Source organism: Brachyistius frenatus, unplaced genomic scaffold (genome assembly GCF_029030835.1).
Source record: "Brachyistius frenatus isolate BFR_SWC_R1_liver_20210118 unplaced genomic scaffold, ASM2903083v1 Contig_106, whole genome shotgun sequence".
Classification (NCBI taxonomy): Eukaryota; Metazoa; Chordata; class Actinopteri; family Embiotocidae; genus Brachyistius; species Brachyistius frenatus.
The window spans coordinates 91,402-112,653 of record NW_027210705.1 but is presented as its reverse complement, the minus strand read 5'-3'; the positions used below and the strand labels follow the sequence as shown (position 1 = coordinate 112,653).

Genomic DNA, 21,252 nt, shown 5'->3' with positions numbered 1-21,252 from the left:
CCTGTCAAAACATTGTATGTTGTCACAATAAGAAGCTATTAAACGCAACAAGAATAGGGAGGCATTGGTGCATATGTTTACTTAACATGACAATGTAACTATAACAGTGATAATTTATATACTTTTTGTTACATACATTTTTTTTCCCTTTCCCTTTGAACAAATACATAATCAAAAGGAATAAAGAAACTTCACGTGGTCCACATTAACCTACCTGTTGCAGCACAGCTCTTCTTCTTCTTGACCTTTATTTATTTTCTAATGAACTTTTACCCAGAACTGTGAGTGAGGTGATGGTGCTCTATTAGCCCATTGCCCACTCTTAGATCACATTAAATGTTCAAGATATTTTAAAGCTGCTCCAAACATTATTTTTATATTGGTGTAACTGACTCTGCAGAGACGTTTGTTGGTAGCAATGAACCAGAGAAGTATCAGCCAACTGTGCAGTCTCCTCAGCTCTACACATTGTGACCCACAACTTCACTATTTTTGGTTCATTGTCATCACTCCCATCAGTGTTGGTTCCACCTGTCAGTTTACAGCCACCACTGCATCCAAGTTGTGAAATGTTCACTCATGTTTTGGCCTCCAACTTCTGAGACAAAACATTTTGGTCTGTGTCTGCCAGAAGTTGAACTTTTCTTCGCATGTTATTTATTCATGGCCATGTGGTGCAGGGCGAGGATGATATTATGGAGGGAGAATTGGCCAAAGGTTGAAACTGGGCAAGTCGACTGTTCTCCCTGGATACCTTTCTGGTCTGATGTGATGCTTCGTGTGATATGATGCAACCTGACGGTGCTTTGTGTGTTCATCCATTCATCCAGCCCCGTCCCTAATAAAAAAGTCACACCACCTTCCGCTTTGGCTCTGGCTGTAGACATACTTGTTTTCAGCTGTCTGAACAGATGACTAATGCTGTGATTTTTTTCAGGACAGTCTTTAACAGACATTAATTCATCACAGCAAGCACAAAGAATGCCCGATACTCAATGTTCCCCTCAGAAATACCGTATATGACATCATAACTTTCACAATCCTGCAACTCACACAAAACACACACACGGCCAAGTTTATGGTTTTACAATTACGTTATTTGGAATCCTTTCCTAAATGAAACGAGTCATTCTACATCCATCCATGTAACAAATCTGAGGGGATTTTATGTTTTTATCCAGATAACTCTGTAAACCTATTTCTTGGAGCAGATTGCAGGTTTGTTTTTCCGGATCTCAGAGCTGTTTCCATTTGAGCTGATTGAACTGTGCTGTCAGAGATCCACACAGCCCGAAGAGACATCATCCGATAGCTCCCCACACCAGTGTCTCATCAGCTCACAGACACGCACTCAACTTTATTGATTAGGTGACAGAGCAATATTTCCCCACCTCACCCACACACATGTACGTGTAACCAGTTCATTTCAAGTTCTTCCTGTTTAATTGACGGTGTTACACTTAAAAGGTACCCAGATTTAGCAAAACATACTACTGAAGTTGTGATAGCTAAGGTCTCTCATGGCCTGACCTGAATTTCAGTGTTAACTGACAGTAAACTTGTATTGTATCATTTTGTTTTGCATCAGATTATTTGTGCTAAGCAAATCATCATTTTACTGCTACATGCTTAACATATAGAGACACATATAGTGGTATCCATGTTTATATAACAATCAGTGAGAGAAGTGAACACTGTGTTGTCCAAAATGTCAGATTATTCCTTTAGCCCCGATGCTACATTATTAGTTTCTCTATCAGTTCCATGAGCAAGTAAATAATAATTCTTTATTTTACTGGTTTGTGTTTTCTTATAATTTTCCCAATAATTTTCATATTAAGAACTTTGTAATTTATTACTCTGTATAGAGAGTATGAAACATTCTCTCAGTGTTAGCTAAGAGAGTCTTTAAATCAGATTACAGCAGGAAAGTTAAACAAAAATGTACAATAAAAGTCAACAGATAAAACAAACAATTCAATAGGAAGAAATTGCCGATAATACATTTATAACTAATTCATATTTACTTGGTTTAAAATAGGGGAGTTTGTACTCAGATATTTCCAGGAAATTCAAATAAAGCAAGACCCCCATTTTTCTACTTTTGTTACTTATCTGGACTTCAGGAGCGCACGGCTGTCAGTGACACTGGGTTTCCAGTTGATTTTCAGAGGGGACACATTTGCGGGATGACTTCAGCAGTAAAACACTCATCGTGACTTAATGCCAAAGTAGAAGGGGATTTTCAGCCCTTAATGCTGAGAGCACCACCCTCTGTTCTCTGCTGCCTCGGTCAGGTGATAACCATCTCTGGTGTCCAGCTCAGCAATGTTAAAAAACTGACATTTACAGCCCCAACAGCAGCACTGTGCTCGCTGCCCACCAGAACACCCCCATAGCCTGATTAGTATAAGACAGAGAGGGACAGGACTGACACGGCTATGACTCAGAGACTCAAACAGTGATCAACACAGTGAACAAAAAGGTGTTTTGTTGGAGCACTCTGGAGCTGTTGTGATTTTAAACTGAAACTTTTCTACAGACCGACCGTCCTGACTGCATTTGCATCTTTTGTTGTCCTGCTATAGATACATCACACGTGACTTTGATTATAACACAAACAAGAGCGTCTTTCCATCAGCACACACTGATTTAATTAAGAGCCCCAAATATGATCTGACGATTATGAGTCATGGGGATGACCTTTAACCAAACTGGTGAAAACGAACATCAATTTAAAACCCGACATGACTCACGAGTGCATGCAGACAGATACAAGACACCAAACACTCAATGATTAATAGCATAATCAAAAACAGCCAAGAAGCACATACTGTACTGCTCTGTAGGTATTATTGGATATTGCAGTCAATATAGCGCCACTGCCAAGGTAGATCACTCTATTTTGTCATTTTGCCCATCTTCTAATGTGCCAAAATTAATATTAAGGAGAGACAGTACCCACAATAAAGATAAAAATAAAAAAAATTAAGTGGATGTGCAGAAGAGAAGAGTGTTCGCCTCCTCGTAGTCTCCATTGCACTGGTCAAGGATGTCCTCCAGGAAGCCTTTGCTGCAGTCTGGAAATCTGCTCATCAGTTTCATCAAGGCCCAGTCGTAGTCCGGCTCTGGGTCTGGAAAACACACAGGAAAGAAAAATCCATGAGTCACTTATTGAAAGAGGAGTCTTTAACTGCCTTGACGTACACTACTGTACATGTTCTGCCATTATTGTATATAAGCCAGTTCAGAGCTCACAGGTTGTGGACGGTTGAGGGTTCATATCCACAATTGACAGAAGCTGTCGCAGAGACATAGGAAGAGTGAGTGTAAGAGGTGGGGCACGTGGAGGAAGACGAGGGAGGCGAGGAAGAGCAAGACCGAAAAAGCACATTTTGATTAAATCTGAGCTGCTGTAACAAATCATGTTCTTGTTCATGGAATGACGATGAGAGAAGCAGGACAAAGAGTAAAACCAACATCAGCAGATTCTCTGTGTCCACCATAATCAAAGATTCAGAGAACAGAACATGTAAACATTTCTTCTGTTACAGTATTGAAAGTTTACAGTGTATACTGTATATATAGATGTTTCAATACATCACTTTGCCAATATAAAGGAGACTGGGGAAAGTCCATCACTGTTTGTATGGTACTGCCTGTATATGTTTGTAACTGCGTGTTCACTTATTGTAGAATTGAAAGATTGCCATGTGGCGTTGTAAGGACACTTGTGTTCTCCCAGCAACAAGAGGCCTTCATGGAACAACACTATTAGACTACGTGAGAAACAGCAGTGTTACATATTGAACATTTTAAAGGAATCATTGCCCATGTCCTCCAATGAAACATCTTTTCATTTACATTTTGTCTTTGTCCTTTTCCATAACTTAGCTGCATGCCCTGAACATTGTGTTTACAATTTTTTTATGCAGTGTGTAATGACTGCTCTGTAGATTTAAAAACATTTTTTTGACAGGCTTGGAGCATGATCTGACAACATAGTTTGGTTTTGAGCACAGATAAAACTGTTTTGAAGCAAAAGTTTGGTTTTGCAAGAGGAGTCAGAGGTTTTGTGAATGTACTTTGAGAATTGGGTTTCGTGCTTACAGTTTTGAGAAAAGGATGGAAGGTTTCAAGAAATATGTCTTAGCAATTGTGAACAAATGTAAAAAACTGACAATGTTAAAGAAAAATAATTTGTTTCAATACATGAAGTATGCACACGTGCAGCAACAGGAAATGCTTCAGCACAGCAGCTGATGAACATTTCTGTCTTTTGTTGCAAACAGCAGGTTGCATCCAGTCAGGTGTCAATCCAGGCAGATTATGAAAGGACGGAGCCGCTCCTCCTCGTGGCATGTCTGTTTGCCTGCGGGCCAACAGCCTGCCAGTCTCGCCCGGTTTCAGCGCTCCCGGAGAATTTCTGTCTCCGACTGACAGTAGCATAAAAACATACTGTTTGTGTGCGTTGGCATTGAGCTCTGCTGTGTTCTGTCTGCAAACTCGCACGTTAATGTTCTTTTTTATATTGTTTATTAGGAGGAAAAAAATCAGTAAAGGAGGAAAAATAAAAACATCCTTACTCACACTTATAGACACACAACATTTCCCATTTCCCACAAACTACAAGTATCAGCAGGATTTGAATGCCAGGAGCTACAGTATCAGTATGTACCACGCATAACTTCCTGCCTACATTTCTGAAGTACGTTACGCCTTTGATTTAACAGACTAAACAGGCAATCAGTCTGCTGTAGAGTGATGAGGTGGGAAACTCTCATCACATGTCTGATTTAGATTTGGTTAACCAGCATTGAGACTAAAAAAAGGCGTGAGAAATGGTAGACTGAGGGTTATTCACGCATATATCAGCTCACCAGCTTCTTCTGTCCAGCTCTGCTCTGGATCTGGTTCCAGGTGAACGAGGGGTTCTTGTTGTCCAGCTGTCGTCTGTTGTCTAAAGGCCTCAGTGGTCAAACAGGGACGCTCTGCCTCCTGAACGCGTTCTTTTTCTTTCTCTTTCTCATTCCCTGTGCATCGACCCTCGAGTTTGTCCAGAAAGTGAGAGTTGACCCTGTCAAAATAATAAAATATAAAAGAAATGGTTCACATTAACTTACAAATGTTGTACTTTCTGTCTTAACATGCTTGCAGGATCCAACTGGCAGGGAGCGGGAAGTGTTTGACAGCTTTTTAAACTCCTGTACCCACTAAAATATAGTGAGGTCAGTAAACTGCTCACAGACACTTAACATTCACCGACCCGGCCAGCCTATACTGGTTTTATTCCAGAGGGATGAACAAAACAAACGATTCATCTTACTGAGTCCATTTTTCTTTTTTTTGTAGCTTGTATTTAGCTCCAACATTTCTTCATATCCACTCAGTCTTCCATCCGATGCCTCAGTTTTCGGTTTTTTTGTACTTTTGGAGATTGTGTTTTTAATATTAAAGGTGAAACAATATAGAAATGTTGTTCATACCTCTTATGGTCTTGCGCCACTTCTCGCTCACTTTTCGGCACCTTTTCTCTCTGTTTGCTCGCCGCAGCCTCACTCTGACAAAAAAAAAAAAGATTAGTCAAACCAATGTTTGGTCAGTTGGAGTAAAAGGAAATTATAGTTTACGATGTAATATTAACCTGGGAAACAAGAAAGAGCTGAAAAACACCGCTTTATCAGCATTACAGTAAAGGTCACTATCAGGGGCCGCAGTAAATATATACAGTTATTAAGCTGATAAAAAAGCTTGTAGAGGTGCAGGTTTAAATGTAAAGTTTAGCAGATATGACATGAAACGCCTGAGCTTCTTAACCCACCGACACTTATCAACATGACTAGCACTGACAATGGTTTCCTTATTTCCAAGCCAAGCTGAGTTTAACTGCATAATGTGCAAACTAATGTGACTGTTCTATGCTACATTTCATTCATTTCAGAGGAACTATGCCGAGGTGGTAATAAGAGTACAAGACCTGGTCTTTTTTTTAGATTTGTTTCTGTTTACATTAGTTTCTGACTTAGTGATCTTACAGAAAATATTTTTTTGACTCTAGTCATATCATTAAGCACTTTTTTAATAAATGTCTTCATGTTCTGTTTGTCATGTTGTAATGCAATTCACAACAGTAATGTAGTATAAAAATAAATATTTTCTAACTATACACACACACCTCATTCCCACTCTGTTTTCCTTCCCAGGAGAGCAAATGGGTCAGAAAGGAGAACGCAGCCCACCTGTGTGAGCACTCTGCTCCCATCAAAGCTGAGCATCAAATCTCCCACTCACACACACACACACACACACACACACACACACACACACACACACACACACACACACACACACACACACACACACACACACACACACACACACACACACACACACACACACACACACACACACACACACACATCACACACATCACACACGCCTACAAACAGAGGATATGAAGAGGAGATCAGTCTGTCTTATGGAGCCAAGGTTGAAAGAACAACAGATCCCAGGGTCCCGGTCAGAACCACATCAAGAAGTTTGACTTTGCTGCTTCGCAGCCGCAAGCTTTCATCTGCTAATCTGTGACGTCTATCTGACAGAGCTGCAGCCTGGGAGGGGAGGGGAGGAAGGGAGAGAAGAGGAGAGGAGAGGAGAGGAGAGAGAGAGGAGAGGAGAGGAGAGGAGAGGAGAGGAGAGGAGAGGAGAGGAGAGGAGAGGAGAGGAGAGGAGAGGAGAGGAGAGGAGAGGAGAGGAGAGGAGAGGAGAGGAGAGGAGAGGGGAGAGGAGAGGAGAGGAGAGGAGAGCAGAGGAGAGGAGAGGAGAGGAGAGGAGAGTTTTTAAAGTCCCTTTATTTCACTTTTGCAGGGAAAACAGAAAACACTCTAAAAACATCACTTGAAAAGCAAAAATGGGAAAATAAAAACCTTCAAGGAAATCAACCAAACTAAAATACCCCAAATAAACCACCAAAGAACAAAAAGAAACAATCAGTTAATGATCACTATGTTCCGAAGTTCACCACCAGCTCTCCACCAGCAACCACTGAGCATAAAATGCTCCCAATAGTCCATCTGTCCTTGAAGGCCTGTATATTGTCCACCATCTGATAGTAGGCGTGCTCCGCCTTGAGTCGGGCCTTCAACAGTCCCACCAGAACCCTAACCAGATCCTCACTACCGGCACCCCGAGCCCGATTCTTCTGTGTCAACCAGATGGCCAGCTTGGCGGAACCGGATAGAAAGTTCACCAGTGTGCAGAATGGAGGGGGGGGGGGTACTCACTCACTTCATCCCACTGGTCAGACAGAGTACAGTTTCCTGCAACTGCTCTCAGGTGTTGTGGCCGGGTGGCACAGACCTCCTCCGCTATTCTGTTGGTCAGCCTGACAGATGGCGTTCTGTCTGAAGGTGACCACGGATGATGCTGATGATGACATCTTCACCAAATGTCCCAGTTTAGTGCAGCCGGCTTCTCTGAAACTCGTTCGCAGGCTGGCAGACTGCAGCGTTTGAGTCCTTATGAAGCTGCTAAAAAACAAAGGTTCCTCCAGTAGTCAGATGCCCGGAGTCTCATCAGCTACACGCGAGGTCTTAAAAACCCGCCACGCTGCAGAACAGAGCCGTAGAACGGTTCAGCCCGGTGAAGTCCACTTCCTCAGGTTGGAGGAGAAAGAGCTGCTTGTCGTAGCCCGACCGCCCAGCTCTCCTCAGCAGCAGTCCAGCAGTGTCCATCCAGCCGGGGCCACGGCCATAGAGCAGCTTCTGGGCTGAAAGAGGCGATCCTGTACTGAATATCAATGAGACCCCGCCCCCCCTCCGCCACAGGCAGATAGAGAGCTGCTGCACAAACCCAGTGCCGGCCAGACCAGAAGAAGTCCATGACAGACCTCTGTATCTCTGCTATGACCTCCTGGTGGCGTCAGAGCGATAAGTCTGTGCCACAGAGTCGAGGCAACCAAGTTATTAGCAACCAGAACTCTTCCCCTATACAACAACTGGGGCAACAACCATTTCCATTGAGACAACCGAGCACACACCTTCTCCTGAACTCCCTCCCAGTTCTTTTTCTGAAAGTCCTCAGAGCCTAAAAACACACCAACACCTTTAAACCTCCTTTTCCCCACTGAAGACCTCCAGGCAGGCGAGGCACCGTCTGATGTCTCCACTGTCCCACCAATAAGGCTTCAGATTTTTCCCAGTTCACCCATGCAGATGAAGCCCTCTCATACAGAGACAAGGTATCCTGCAGACAAAGAACATCTCCCCGGCCCCCAATGAAGATGTTTACATCATCAGCATACACAGCGAGGGGACGACAAAGACTGGAGGACCCAGGCAGTGACGGACCACTGAGCCGACTTCTCAGCCTGCACAACAGAGACTCAAAAGCAAGGCTGTATAGTTGCCCTGAGACAGGACAACCCCGTCTGATCCCTCGCTGTACAGGGATCGGTCCACTCAGCCCTGCTCCCATTTTAACCAGACATTCAGCACCACAGACCCACCCAGGTCAAAAAAACATCACCCAGCCCAAAAGCCCTGAGTGCAGAAAACAGACATGAGTGATCCACCCTGTCGAAAGCCTTCTCCTGCTGCAGTGAGACAATACCAACATCTACATCGTGGAATTTACATACATCAAGCACATCACGGATGAGAAAAATGTTGTCCATAATTGTTCTATCTGGGATACAGTAGGTTTGGTCGCTATTCACAATTACTTCCAAGTAGTCTCTTAGTCTGGTGGAGACTCTGGAAAGCACCTTATAGTCAGTGCAAAGCAAGGCCACTGGGCTCCAGTTTTTAAGAAGGGCCAGGTCGCCCTTCTTGGGCAGCAGGGAGAGTACTGCCCGCTGACATGACACAGGAAGTGTTCCTGTTTTAAAACATTCCAAGAACACACAATGTAAGTCAGAACCGATGATGTTCCAGAACTGCTTAAAAAAATCCATAGAGAGGCCGTCGATTCCTTCCTGAAGCCATCTGGTTCACTGCAGCCGTCAGCTCCTCCAGCGTCAGCTCCTCCAGCGTCAGCTCCTCCAGCGTCAGCTCCTCCAGTCCTGCAGCCCTCTCTGCAGGACTGAGCTGGGGAAGACCCTCCGGGAGCTCCTTACGGCTCTCTGCACAACATTGCTCTTCCCCAAAGAGAGCAGCGTAGAACTCCACGGCATGGCTCCTCATCTCCCTCTGGTCGGTGGTCATCCTCCTCCTGGGAGCTTCAGACAAGTCATCCGCTTCCTCTGCACCACCGATCTCTCCAGGTTGAAGAAAACTGAGCTCGGAGCATCCATGTCCTTCAACTGGAGGAAGCGAGACCTGACCAGAGCTCAACTCCAACCTCCTCTCCTGCAGTAGTTGGCCCACACTGGGATCCGGGTCTCTCTGGAAGCCCTCCTCAATACTTTTTATTTTTCCTTCAAGGTCTTTGACAGCAGTATTGATTTTGGCGGTGGAGTTTGAGGTGTACTGCTGGCAGAACACACGGATCTGTGCCTTTCCGACCTCCCACCACTGCTTTAGAGAACTGAAGTGACCTTTCTCCGTTTTCCAGTGCCGCCAAAGAACCCCAAAGCTCTGACAAAAAGTGCTGTCCTGCAGAAGTTTATTATTGAAGCGCCAGTATGAGTTAACCCTTTCACCCGGTGAGGTTATCAAGCCTATGCTGACGAGGTGGTGATCGGTGAACCCTACTGGACTTATTATGCTGTTTTTTAGTCTGGAACTGAGATTGTGAAAGATGTAAATTCTGTCCAGCCTGGCTGCATTTATCCCGTTATTGCTGACCCTAACTCATGTGTACTGTCTGGTTTGTGGGTGTTTTACTCTCCATGTATCCAACAGATCTAAGTGTGTGATGATGTTGTGGAGACTCTAAGATGACTGTGGGTGTGGTTCCTCATTTGTTCTGTCCATGGTGAAGTCCAGTGTACAGTTGAAATCCCCTCCAATAGTCAGTTCGTCCTGATGGCAGTTCTGCAGTTCGTTTTGCAGCGCAGTAAAGAAACGTGCTCTTTCTGGCCCGTGATGTGGTGCAATATATGTTCATCAGCAGCCGACCCTTCACCACCTCAGTGAGACAGAACTGCTGCATTAGCTCCTGTTCTAAACAGCACGGCTACTCCAGCACTAAGATTGGTGCGGTGGCTCAGGGTGTATGAGCCCTCCCACCATAAACCCCCGTCTACTTCATCCGATGGAGTGGTGTGAGTTTCTTGCAAAAGGATTATGTCCAACCTTTTTTGATTTGCAACTTCATGAGCAGAGACTGTCTCTGATAAATACGCCATTCTCTATCAGGTTGTGGACATGAGCCTCGCTTGTCACGAACACAACCACATATTTATTCACCCTAGATGCAAAGGAAAGTTTGTCATGTCCCACCTGTTCTCTGACAGCCAGCAGGACCTCCTCTACTGAAACGCTGCTATCCGGTGGAAGTAACCGGATTCCCTGCTGGATTGACGTCTCAGAGGACGCCATCCTCCCAACCAACGCCAAAAAAAATCACACTAATCACACGTCCCCACTCACACGTCCACCACGCACACATCCACCACACACACGTCCACCACTCACACGTCCACCACGCTCATGTCCACCACGCACACGTCCACCACTCACACGTCCACCACGCTCACGTCCACCACGCACACGTCCACCACTCACACGTCCACCACGCTCACGTCCACCACGCACGTCCACCACTCGCACGTCCACCACTCACACTCACACGCAACCGGAAACGGAGAGGAGAGGAGAGGAGAGGAGAGGAGAGGAGAGGAGAGGAGAGGAGAGGAGAGGAGAGGAGAGGAGAGGAGAGGAGAGTAAAAGAATGCAGGCAAGAAAAGGACAGAAGACCAGACAAGAAAAAACAAGGGGAGACAGGAGAGACGAGAACGTAAGTGGTGACAAGATTAACTAAGGGGAGACAAAGCAAGACCAGATGAAGTGAGGTGATAAGGTGGAAATCCAGGAATAACTGAGCCTTTGTTTCTCACTGTAACCCCAGAATCACTGTAAACTGTATTAAACTTTGTCATCCAATTAGCCTGTCTGTGTGTGTCTGTGTCTGTGTGTGTGTCTGTGTGTGTGTGTGTGTGTGTGTGTGTGTGTGTGTGTGTGTGTGTGTGTGTGTGTGTGTGTGTGTGTGTGTGTGTGTGTGTGTGTGTGTGTGTGTGTGTGTGTGTGTGTGTGTGTGTGTGTGTGTGTGTGTGTGTGTGTCTCCCACCATAACACAGATACTTCTTTATTACTGTAACTGCTTTCTTTCTACACCATAGTTTGACCCCAGGTCTCTGTGTTCCCTTTCTGTCTCTCCTTCCCCGCTAACTTGCCCGATGAAAGATTTGCATCAGGCCTACTGGAGAAGTGAAAAAAAGAGAGAGAAACAGAAAAGCGAAGCACGACAATGAGAAAAGGCCTGAAAGAAAACACGTCCTCTGTCCACCGAGGGAGCTGCATGTGCAGTTTCAACAGTTGTCAGTCACCAGACACTCTCACAGTGTGTCCTCAGGCTGTTTCCTGCTCGCTCTCTCTTTGTCTGCTGTAACATCACTGATGGGCTGGGTGGAGAGCGCCTACACTCTGAGCACCGTGTCTGACTTTCCAACAGAAGCTGTCAACACTCTCCAATAACTGTATGTTTTCTGAGCTAAGAATAACTGTGACTTATTCACTCGTCTGAAATTTACATCAGCAATTACCCGAAAAAAGATGGTTGATTAAGAGGAAAGTTATTTACAGCGAGAACAAGTGGTTGCTGTACGGATGCCCATTTGAGTCAGAAAGAAAAAAGAAGTAAAGACGAGAAGAAAATATTTAAATAAAGTTGCTTTTTTTACTGATTCAGAATTCTGAGATCTTTTTCAAATAGCAGTCTCACTCTTTATCTCATTAAATTGACCTGATAAATCCTGATTCTGACTTGTAATCATGTCATTTCAGTTTATCTTATGATGTTATGATCTTATGAGCACGTTTTTACATTTTGTCTTTGCATTTTTTCTGCATTTTTTTTTTATTATTTGGAACTTTTTTATTACAATATTTTGAACCGCAAAGTCATATGCGGACTTTTAACTTACACTTTTGACTTTTTATCTCTTGTTAAGTGCAAATTTGGACTTTTTTCTTATAGTTCAACATAATGTTTATATACTAAATCAATGTTGCTGGAATTTGTTTTACTTTTATCTGATCATTTTCACTTTTTATCTCATAACATTGAAATAGTAAATCGAAATTTTGAATTAACATTATTACAACTTGACTTTTATGGCAAATGTTCTGTTTTTTTTCTTCCCTGGCTTCCACATTGCCCTGCCTGTGATTTTCTTTGACATTTCATTTTATTTTAGTCTTTCATCTCAACTGTTATCATAATTTTTTCATATTTAGTTAACTTTTTGGTATTTCATCTCATATTTTTTTTTACATTGAGTCATTATGTTTTCTTAATAATTCAAACTTTAAACATTTTATTTTGTTTTTGACTTCTTACAATATTGATTTGGAAAGTCAAAATGTGGATCTGACAAGCTTATTTATTATAATTTTTTGTTAGGAAATGTTTTCCTATTTAAGTGGCAGAAATTGATCTCCATATTACATTATTTGAGTGAGTAGGCTTGTGATTGGTTGGTGAGGAGCAGGGGGTTTTCTCCAGGTACTTTTATCAGCACAGGTTCTTCCACTCTGCACAAACCTCGCAGTCATGTCATGTTGCGTCTCTGTCTCTGCTCGGTGTGAACCCTGGGAAGTCCCTTGAACTCTGCTAGCCTTCCACTCCTTCCCTCCCAGGAAAACCAACATTTAGAGAGGAAGAGAGGCTGAGAAAAAAGAAAAGGAGGCAGACAAAAAAAAGCGAGTGCCAGGAGCAGACGGACAGACAACACTGAGAAGCAGTAGGGAGGAAAAGTAGTGGCATATTTCTCTGTGTATTTTCTCTTCCTTTTACTCAACTGTTGTTTTGCTGTACTGCTGTGTGCCCCAACTCTGACCAGGAGATAATTGCAGGGGGATCGGGCTCCTCTCGCCCACCCGGCCTAGTGGGGATACAGCTTAATACTCATGCGGCCTCAGATGATGAAAACTCCGCACCCAAAAGTATTTACTTAGAAAACATCTTACAAAGGCAGATCTACAGGATTGGTGTGAATTACCGCAGAGCTTCAGTCTCCGACTCGCAGCCACAGACATGAGACTCAGCGATGAACCCTGAGACGCAAAGCGCGAGCGTGTGTGTGTCCACATGTACACACATTGATGCACAAAGAGCAATTTAGACACCCAAAACACACATTATGTGGTCGCCGGCTCACCGTGGATGAAGTGTGTGAGGCACTGCTGGATGGACCTGGAAATCTCCTCTCAATCGTCTGTAGGAAACTCTCATTTGTCCTGCAGGAAATACACACATTACATCCTCTGCTTTGCATGTTTCAAAAAGAAAAGCACGTACGTACACACACACACACACACACACACACACACACACACACACACACACACACACACACACACACACACACACACACACACACACAAATAATAAGGCATGACTCGCAACAGGCACTGCACAAGCCTGGGATGCTGACAGTCCCACAAGGTTGACCAAGTTTGTTTGTCCCTGTCTGACACGGCTCTTTCTGTTCAGAGCATCTGATCTGCTACGCTGTCCCAACCAGCCCCATTTTCTAAATATCTTCACTGTTTCTTCAGGTTTGCACTTGGGTCTGCTGTCTCCTGTTTTTGTTTCTCTTGTAAAGAAGCCAGAGATGCTACTTGACAAGCAGTTTCCCTCCAAGCAAGCCATGGATCACATTCCAATAACATCACAGCTGTCAGGGTAATTGATTTAAAGTGGTCTGACACACTGTGGGACAATATGGAATGAAAACCTTGTTCATACAGTAGATCTGACATCGTTATTGTATCAACATCCCATATAAAATCCTGATTTCTTTAAAGGGGCCCTCCACTGATTTCATCATGTGGAGTATGGCCGGGTTTCTCAGCCTGTGTTTTGTAATGTATATATATTTTTTTTTAAAGAAAGCCTACGTGCAGACCTTTTTCACAGCAGACGTTTTGACTTGTCACAGTAGGGAACGCACAGGTGTATTAATGACAGGGAAGGTCCTGTCTTTGTGCATGCTTGTCTATTGTCACGGCTCACTGGGGACATGTAATGGAACTGGGCCATCATTAATTACACCTGTAATTTCCCGACTGTGACAAGTCAAAATGTCTGCTATGAAGAAGTTCTTCTAAGCTGAAAGCACCGGCTTTTATTTCCTAAGAAATGTGTCCTGCATCCACGGAAAACATTACAGCTACTTAATAGTTGAACGAGGTCACTCTCTTGCTCTGTTTTTCTTCTTTCTGCTGAGTGCTAAAACTGTACTTACAGGTGATCAGATGATCCGACACTTGGTGTAAAGGTCGGGCGATCGTGTCATCTGATGCACCTGTGACTAGGATCTATTGACAGCACGCTAAACAACACAACACGCAGGGTGACAGTGATGAGAGCCGAGTGAACTTGATCCCGGGCTGACCTGTGGTGATCCTGACCGAGCTGCTCGCTCCTCCTCTGCTGCTCCTGACGGCTCCTCTCCGCCTGGCGCTCAGCCTGCAATGCATCACAGTCAGCAGTCACAGCATACATCATGCAGCACATACCTGTTTTATTCCAACATGCAAGACTGACATTTTTCTCAGTCACCAGCGGAAGTATTCATGTTGCACTTTGGAAGACCTGAATCACCAGGTATGCATCCAACATACATATACTGTCTACAGTACAGCCTGATATCCAGGCTGCAGCTACTGTTGTAGAACATTTAAGGTATCCTGACATTTTCATACTGCACGCTACTTTTGCTTGTCTGACATTGAGAACGGCTTGCAAGTTCATGTTTTCATGTTCAGTTTTGATTTTACATTATGTAAGTAATACTTCTCCATTGAGCACGAGACCTGAAATCAAACATGGCTAACTACGGAACCGCAACATCTTCCTTAACTATATTATTATAACAGTGTCTGATTTTGTAAGGCATTACATAAGCCACTGAATCGTATTTTCTGGTTAGAAAACAAGCGTATTCGTCTCTGAATCTGTAATTACTTTTTGACATTACATTCTGTCACCACAGATTGTAGTCTGGCCGTGTTGCAGTGAGTATTTACAGGAAAACTGGACATTTCTGTGATAAAAGAAGGCGGGTGAGTCCCGAAGCCAAGATGAACTGTTGAGTTTTTGTGGTGTGAACACTTGATAATTCTCTGCTTGGTCCTTAACTGCCCCTGCATGCGAAACTTAAACCAAAGTGTGTCGGGAGGGATTCATGACCCAAGTGCAGGTTTCTGACAGTCTCGGACGATCACGGCTATAGTCTAAGAAGAGGCTGCTTCACATGCGTGTGTTTATTCGCTAGATCACAGTACATTCCTCGGGCCTCGTTGAGGTCAGGGCGCAACAGGAAAAGGTCTGCGGAATACCAGTTTGGTCTTCAGCATTAATCACCCTTCGCCATAACTATAGCAGTCCATTAAACACTATTTGACCAAGAGCCAGACGTGGAGCAGAACATATCAGTGAGGAGCTGTCTTTGGCAGCTAGAAAGCCACAAGCCAATTAACCTCATTGCTTTAAACTCCTGCTCCAGCTCAGGATGCTTGTCTCTACTGACATCTGCTGGCTAAACAGGATATTGTTCCTCACTGAGAAGAACCAGTGAAAAGCAGTGGGGCATCTTCTTACCACCTTCATGAAGTTGGATGTTGTGGCAGGACTGTTGCATTGGATAGTATTGGGTTGTCCAGGTGAACCTAATAATGAGTGTACAGTAGATGTCAAAGATCTGAAGCTGCCCTGCTTTTCTAATTTTATTTACCACCTCATGTTGAGCCAAACTCGTTACTGTTACAACAATTCAACCAAGAGGCACTTCTGAGTGTTTGCATTAATTTTGATGCATATTTCTGATGTCTGTTTGACAAAAGATAAGAACCATCACTGAGCAGGCACAGATTTGATGTTTTTTTTTTTTTTTATTTAACTCATAATGCAATATTGCTTTGCTATATTTTGAGTACCTGTGCAACTCTTTGCATGAATCCCATAATGTGTAAGGTTTCATTTGAATAGAAATGCTTTCAAATCAAAGGCTTGTTGAGTGATTTGAGGGATATTTTTGTTTGATTTGGCAAATTGAAACCATAACTGTTTTTGATAAAATGCCTTAATAGATATTCTTGTTTTGGTCTCACCTTCTCCCTCTGTTTGTCTTTCACCTCCTGCAGCTTCTCCTCGTCTTCTTGCCTCCTCCTCTTGTCCAACGCTTCCTTCTCCATCTTGAAACAACATATGACATTAATATTTATTTGTGGTTCAGCCGTTATTCATAAGAAAAGCCCAAGTTAAGGTTCTGCTGCTTTCCTGCATCTTAAGCATGCTACGTTTTTATATCCTGCATGCATACTGTATATGACAATAATTCACTGGGATATTTAATATCTTCAAAACTGCATAAAGGGAATGGATGAATCTGATTTTGCTGAAGGACATACCTTCTTCTTCAGTTTGGAGAAACGTAAGTCTGTTTGCTGCTTCTCCCGAGCTTCAGCCATTGTTGTGTTACCACCTGGAGAAATGAACAGATTGCCACATGTCAGTCATCGGGGATAGTAGAGTTAGAATAATGCTGAAGATAGGAGGTGAATGTGAAGGAGAGTACAGCTGTAGTGGATGTTGGTTTACCCAGCTTCTCTGTAAGGTGCACAGGAGGAGGCCTGTGTGTGTCTCTCCATTGCTGTAAATCCTCTTCTTCTTTTTGAGCCACTAAGGACCAAAAAAACACACAAAAAAACAACAACCCTCTATTAATTTAACACAAATTTCAAACATGCAAGAAGATGGAAATAGAATAAGTTGAATAGTTACTCATTTTGATCTTGTTTCGCCGGGATTCGTTTGGCGGGAACATCGTGAATACATCACAGCTGAGACAAAGACAGACACACAAAGAGCTTGTTGGGAATGAGTTGTGTACACCATATATCATTATTACTTCTGGTGTAATTCTTTTTCTGGTTTACTTGCATTGTATAACCAGACATTTCTTGGTATAGTCCAACATTAAACACTGCATTTGAGACATGCTAAACTCGCTAAGAAGATTCAAGGTTGGGAAAAAAAAAAAAAAAAAAGCTTAATTTTAAGCTATAATATTGACACTTAGAATTTAAATAAAGTTCTGCAGTTTTAAACAATCTTTGACTGTTGTAAAAGAGGGAAAATTAGACATAACTAAAGCATTAAAATAAGATCCTTTGCATTGCAGGCTTTATGTTTTCACTATTTCCAAAAATGCAGTGCCTTTAATTATTAACAATGCAATGCAATATTAAAATGCTGCTTCATTTTAGCCCCCCCCCCTTTTTTTAATTTTCATACATGTAAAACAGCATAAAATCCATAAACAGATAAGAACAAAAGAATGACACGAGGGGTCAAGAAGCCATAAGCTTCAACTATGGAGCTTCCGTCAGTTTAAATAATAAAGTAATAATAAAAATACAAAAGAAAAGGAAACACCTGCGAAATGCAACATGACGTCAGTGAATAAGAAAGTAACATTTACATCAATAACACTGTGATGCTGCCTTCACGTGCGATAACTCTAGAAATAACAAATCATTACATCTTTATGATAGCTTTCTAATATGTTTTAGTCCGTATTGTAAATTATCCATGTGTTGTTCTTCTTCTTTCTTTCTTTTCTTACAGACTCCACTTTATATTAAAGTGCATGAAAGATCAAGTCATGCAACTCTGTCTGTAAGACGCAACTTGGATTTACGAGGAATCACGAATGCAGCGTTTCGCTCTCCAATCTCATGAAACGAAAGTGAAAGTGAGCGGCGGTAATTTCTCCAATAACAAACATATGCAGTTATTAAATATAATATAAAGCAAGCTCGGGGCCTGTTAGAGTGGCTAGAGCTTTCATACAAACTTTAATGTGAATATTTTAAAAGCAACACAGCCTGTTTTTGTTGTTGTTTTTTTTAAAAGTCAGACTTCATTTTAAAGCTGTAAAATGTTGTTACTCACTGCTGCGGCTGTCTGTCTGCCGCCTGAGGATTTCCACTGACATCTTCAGGTGTTTGGTCTTTTCCAGAAACACCTGACGCGCTTTGTGTCTGGTAGGCAGAGTTTCCCCTGGAGTTCAGCTGCTTTCTGGTGTCTCTTTGGTTATTGTAAGGATCCATCATGCGGACACAGATGAAGTCTGCCACAGACTAGTCGCGCTGTGCAGCCTTGTTGTACCTCTATTCTTTGTGCAGTTTATTTTACACGGATAGTGGAGTGAGGGCTACATGAGTCATCTGCCATCAGATATGTAATTATTCTGCCACACGTAGCACAGAAGGATGGGTTTAATGCAACAGTGCCACCTGCTGGGAAAACAGGCGCAGGACGCAGAGAGTCCAACTATAGAAGGTCCGTGTTTCCCACATCCCTTTAGGGGCGAACGGAGTAAATTGACCATCTTCTATAAACAGAGGACCGACCTCGACTCCACACGTGCTGCAGCTCGGCGTTGTTGTCCAGCTTTGCCCGGAGGAGGAGCCCAGGTTGTAGCAAACACATGCTTTAGTAGATGACTAACATACTGTAGATTAAATGATAAATGATGATCAAAACCGTGGCTTTTGGCTGGACCTCAACAGTGGGGACAGCCCTATAAATGTTAATGTCTATCTGAGTGAGAAAGTAACTGAGAGATTTGACTTCCTGTATCCATTTCAAATTAAAAGCCCTCTAAGATTTAATTTATGGTCCAGCATTATTCAAGGTTTTGACCTAGTCCTGATTAGGTTTGTGTTTGGATGGTTGCTGAAGGCATCTTCCTACCAGTGGGTTTGGTTGAGGTCTCCTTTCCCTGCTGGTGTTGTCTGTAGTGTTAGGCAGCCTTTGACTCCATTGTGCGTCCATCAGAGCAGCTCAGCACACTGGTCATCATACCCATAGAGCCGTAGTCTAAAAAGTCACACAAAGTCACAATAACATCAGGAAATCTTTGATGAAATTAAAAGTACATCTTCACTAACGTGTACCAACATTGTACCACAGCTGTTTCCGATGTCCAGAAAGATGTTTCTTCTTTATATTATTATTATTTATTTATTGTTATTTATGTATCTTTGTTTTTGCACCACTCACAACAAAATAATTGATAACGTTGCAACATGTGAAGTGCTGCATTAACATGGACATCAAAACAATTTTTATCTGTCAGTAAGTGATGATGAAATAAACCTTCCAAATCAAATTACTTCATTGGACAGAGCTGACCCATATCTTCTGCATATCTTACTAACACATCACTATTGTATTTATCAATAATATTGAACAGTAAGTGTTAATTTTCTCAGGGGTAACAGCAGAGGTGAGTCAACAATAAGTTCATACTCCATAATTATCTTTACTCTAGAGGCTGAGATACTAAAAAGCCTAAAGAAGACTGTCAGCTTCCTTTTAACAGAGAAGAGCTGGTTAACTAGATGGAGGCTACATTTGTCAACCAGCTGGTCCAAACCCTTAAAGGGGGGTTATTGAAAGAAAGAACTCACTTCCTCAAATTTGGGTGTTAATAAAAATGGCTAAGTTTCTTTTTAAGGCCTTCATTATTTCATTGAATAGCCTACTTGGCTTTTCATGTGGGAGGTTTGTTTAAAATGTTTCCTTCCTGTACATCTGATGCTGTGTTCCCACGGCCAGACACCAAAATTTGATTGATGAACTTCAGAGAGACGAGTTAAATGTGATTAGTTGTGCAGGGTCAACCGGAACTGAGCCCGTCTCTGATGGCCCAAAGTGACTAATGAAAAGTTGTGCTGTCTTTCTGATAACATTAACTCTGCTTTGAAAGTACGCATACCAACTGGCTGTTGAGTCTGAGTTGGTAAGTATCTTGAATTAAGTTCATCTCTGATTTTCTCCCTCAGCACATAGGTGTTCTATGACAGCAAAATCCTCCTGGTTGATGGGGATTGTTTTTAGATTTAAAAAAATTAAATAATGTTTCTTCCTATTTGTGACTGATAATGCAAAGACACCACAGCAGGTGAAAGGAGAAAGTGCATGCAAATGTTCTAAAAACAACAAGAAGTTTAGTTTTTAGGGTACATTCGGACCAAACAGGAGCTGCTATTGGCTAATTCAGCCTGTTCAGTTTTCAATACTAAACAAAGGGGATCAGGTTGTCGCCTTAATTTAACTCACTGTATCCATGGCAACATTAAATTTCCCTTTTTTTTTTTTGTAAAAAATAACATCTTCTACACAAAGACTTTTAATGTTTAATATAAAATCTTAAAAAAAGATGTGAAAATGTACATAGGCTATTGACTAATAACTATGGAAGTCACAATTACCAGATAAAGTCCCCCAGTAGTGTTTTTTTTTTTCTTTTTTCAATGCAGTTCCACAGATTTTTGAACAGATTATTCCCGGACGATCCAGGAACATGCTCTGGTATATTTGTGCTGGGAAATCAGGTCTTTCATCATAATAACTGGGCGTTTCTCCTCCATGTTGTCTGTGTTGTGGTTCCTGACTTTTTCAGACCCTAATGAGAAAATCAGTCCTGTAACCCCAGGCGTGTTACAAAGTGCCAGAGCCCACGTTCCATTTAGAGCTCCAAACCCAACACTTGAAAGACATTGTTGTAAAGTTTTGGTGGTTTTCAGCTTCTCTTTCATTTGTTTCCTCTCTGACGTTGGAAAGTCGTGTTTTAATTATTGTTGCGAAAAAAAATATGTTTGAGCCCAGGCCACCAGAGAGAGGCTGTTATGTGAGAAAATGTTATATAAAAAAAGAAATTTGTTTTGATATTTTGGGGGAAATTACCCTTATTCACTTTCTAGCTGGACGTTAGATAAGGAGCGAACGGGGGAGGTAGGGGAGGTAAATAAGCAACCATGTAACACTGCAAGAAAAATGTATTTCTCAAAATGTTGACTTATCTTTCAGTCTGAAAAGTCACAAATGGTGCAAGGAAAAAAGATATCATGTAAAACTTTTAAAACTTTTCTCAAAGTTTTGCCTAATTCTTTTTGGAGAAATACCAGCTCTTCATACTTCTAAAAGTCCCTCAGATTAAACAGTCCGAGAAACAATCCATGTCTGTAATGTGTGACGTAGGCTCTGGAGTGGACTTCATTTTAATTTTGAGAG

At 42.4% G+C, this 21,252-nt stretch overlaps 1 protein-coding gene across 1 annotated transcript; it reads right to left on the bottom strand.

The window, feature by feature from the left end:
* Positions 1-1,699: 1,699 nt before the first annotated feature.
* Positions 1,700-18,420, bottom strand: epsti1 (epithelial stromal interaction 1). The gene is made up of 10 exons (XM_069712037.1): positions 18,124-18,420; positions 16,951-17,009; positions 16,768-16,848; positions 16,578-16,651; positions 16,278-16,361; positions 14,561-14,634; positions 13,322-13,400; positions 5,487-5,560; positions 4,881-5,077; positions 1,700-3,134 (listed from the first exon to the last, which is right to left on the bottom strand). Exons 1-10 carry the CDS (start codon positions 18,282-18,284, stop codon positions 2,989-2,991), a joined length of 1,029 nt encoding a protein of 342 aa, XP_069568138.1. The 5' UTR covers positions 18,285-18,420; the 3' UTR covers positions 1,700-2,988.
* Positions 18,421-21,252: the final 2,832 nt, after the last annotated feature.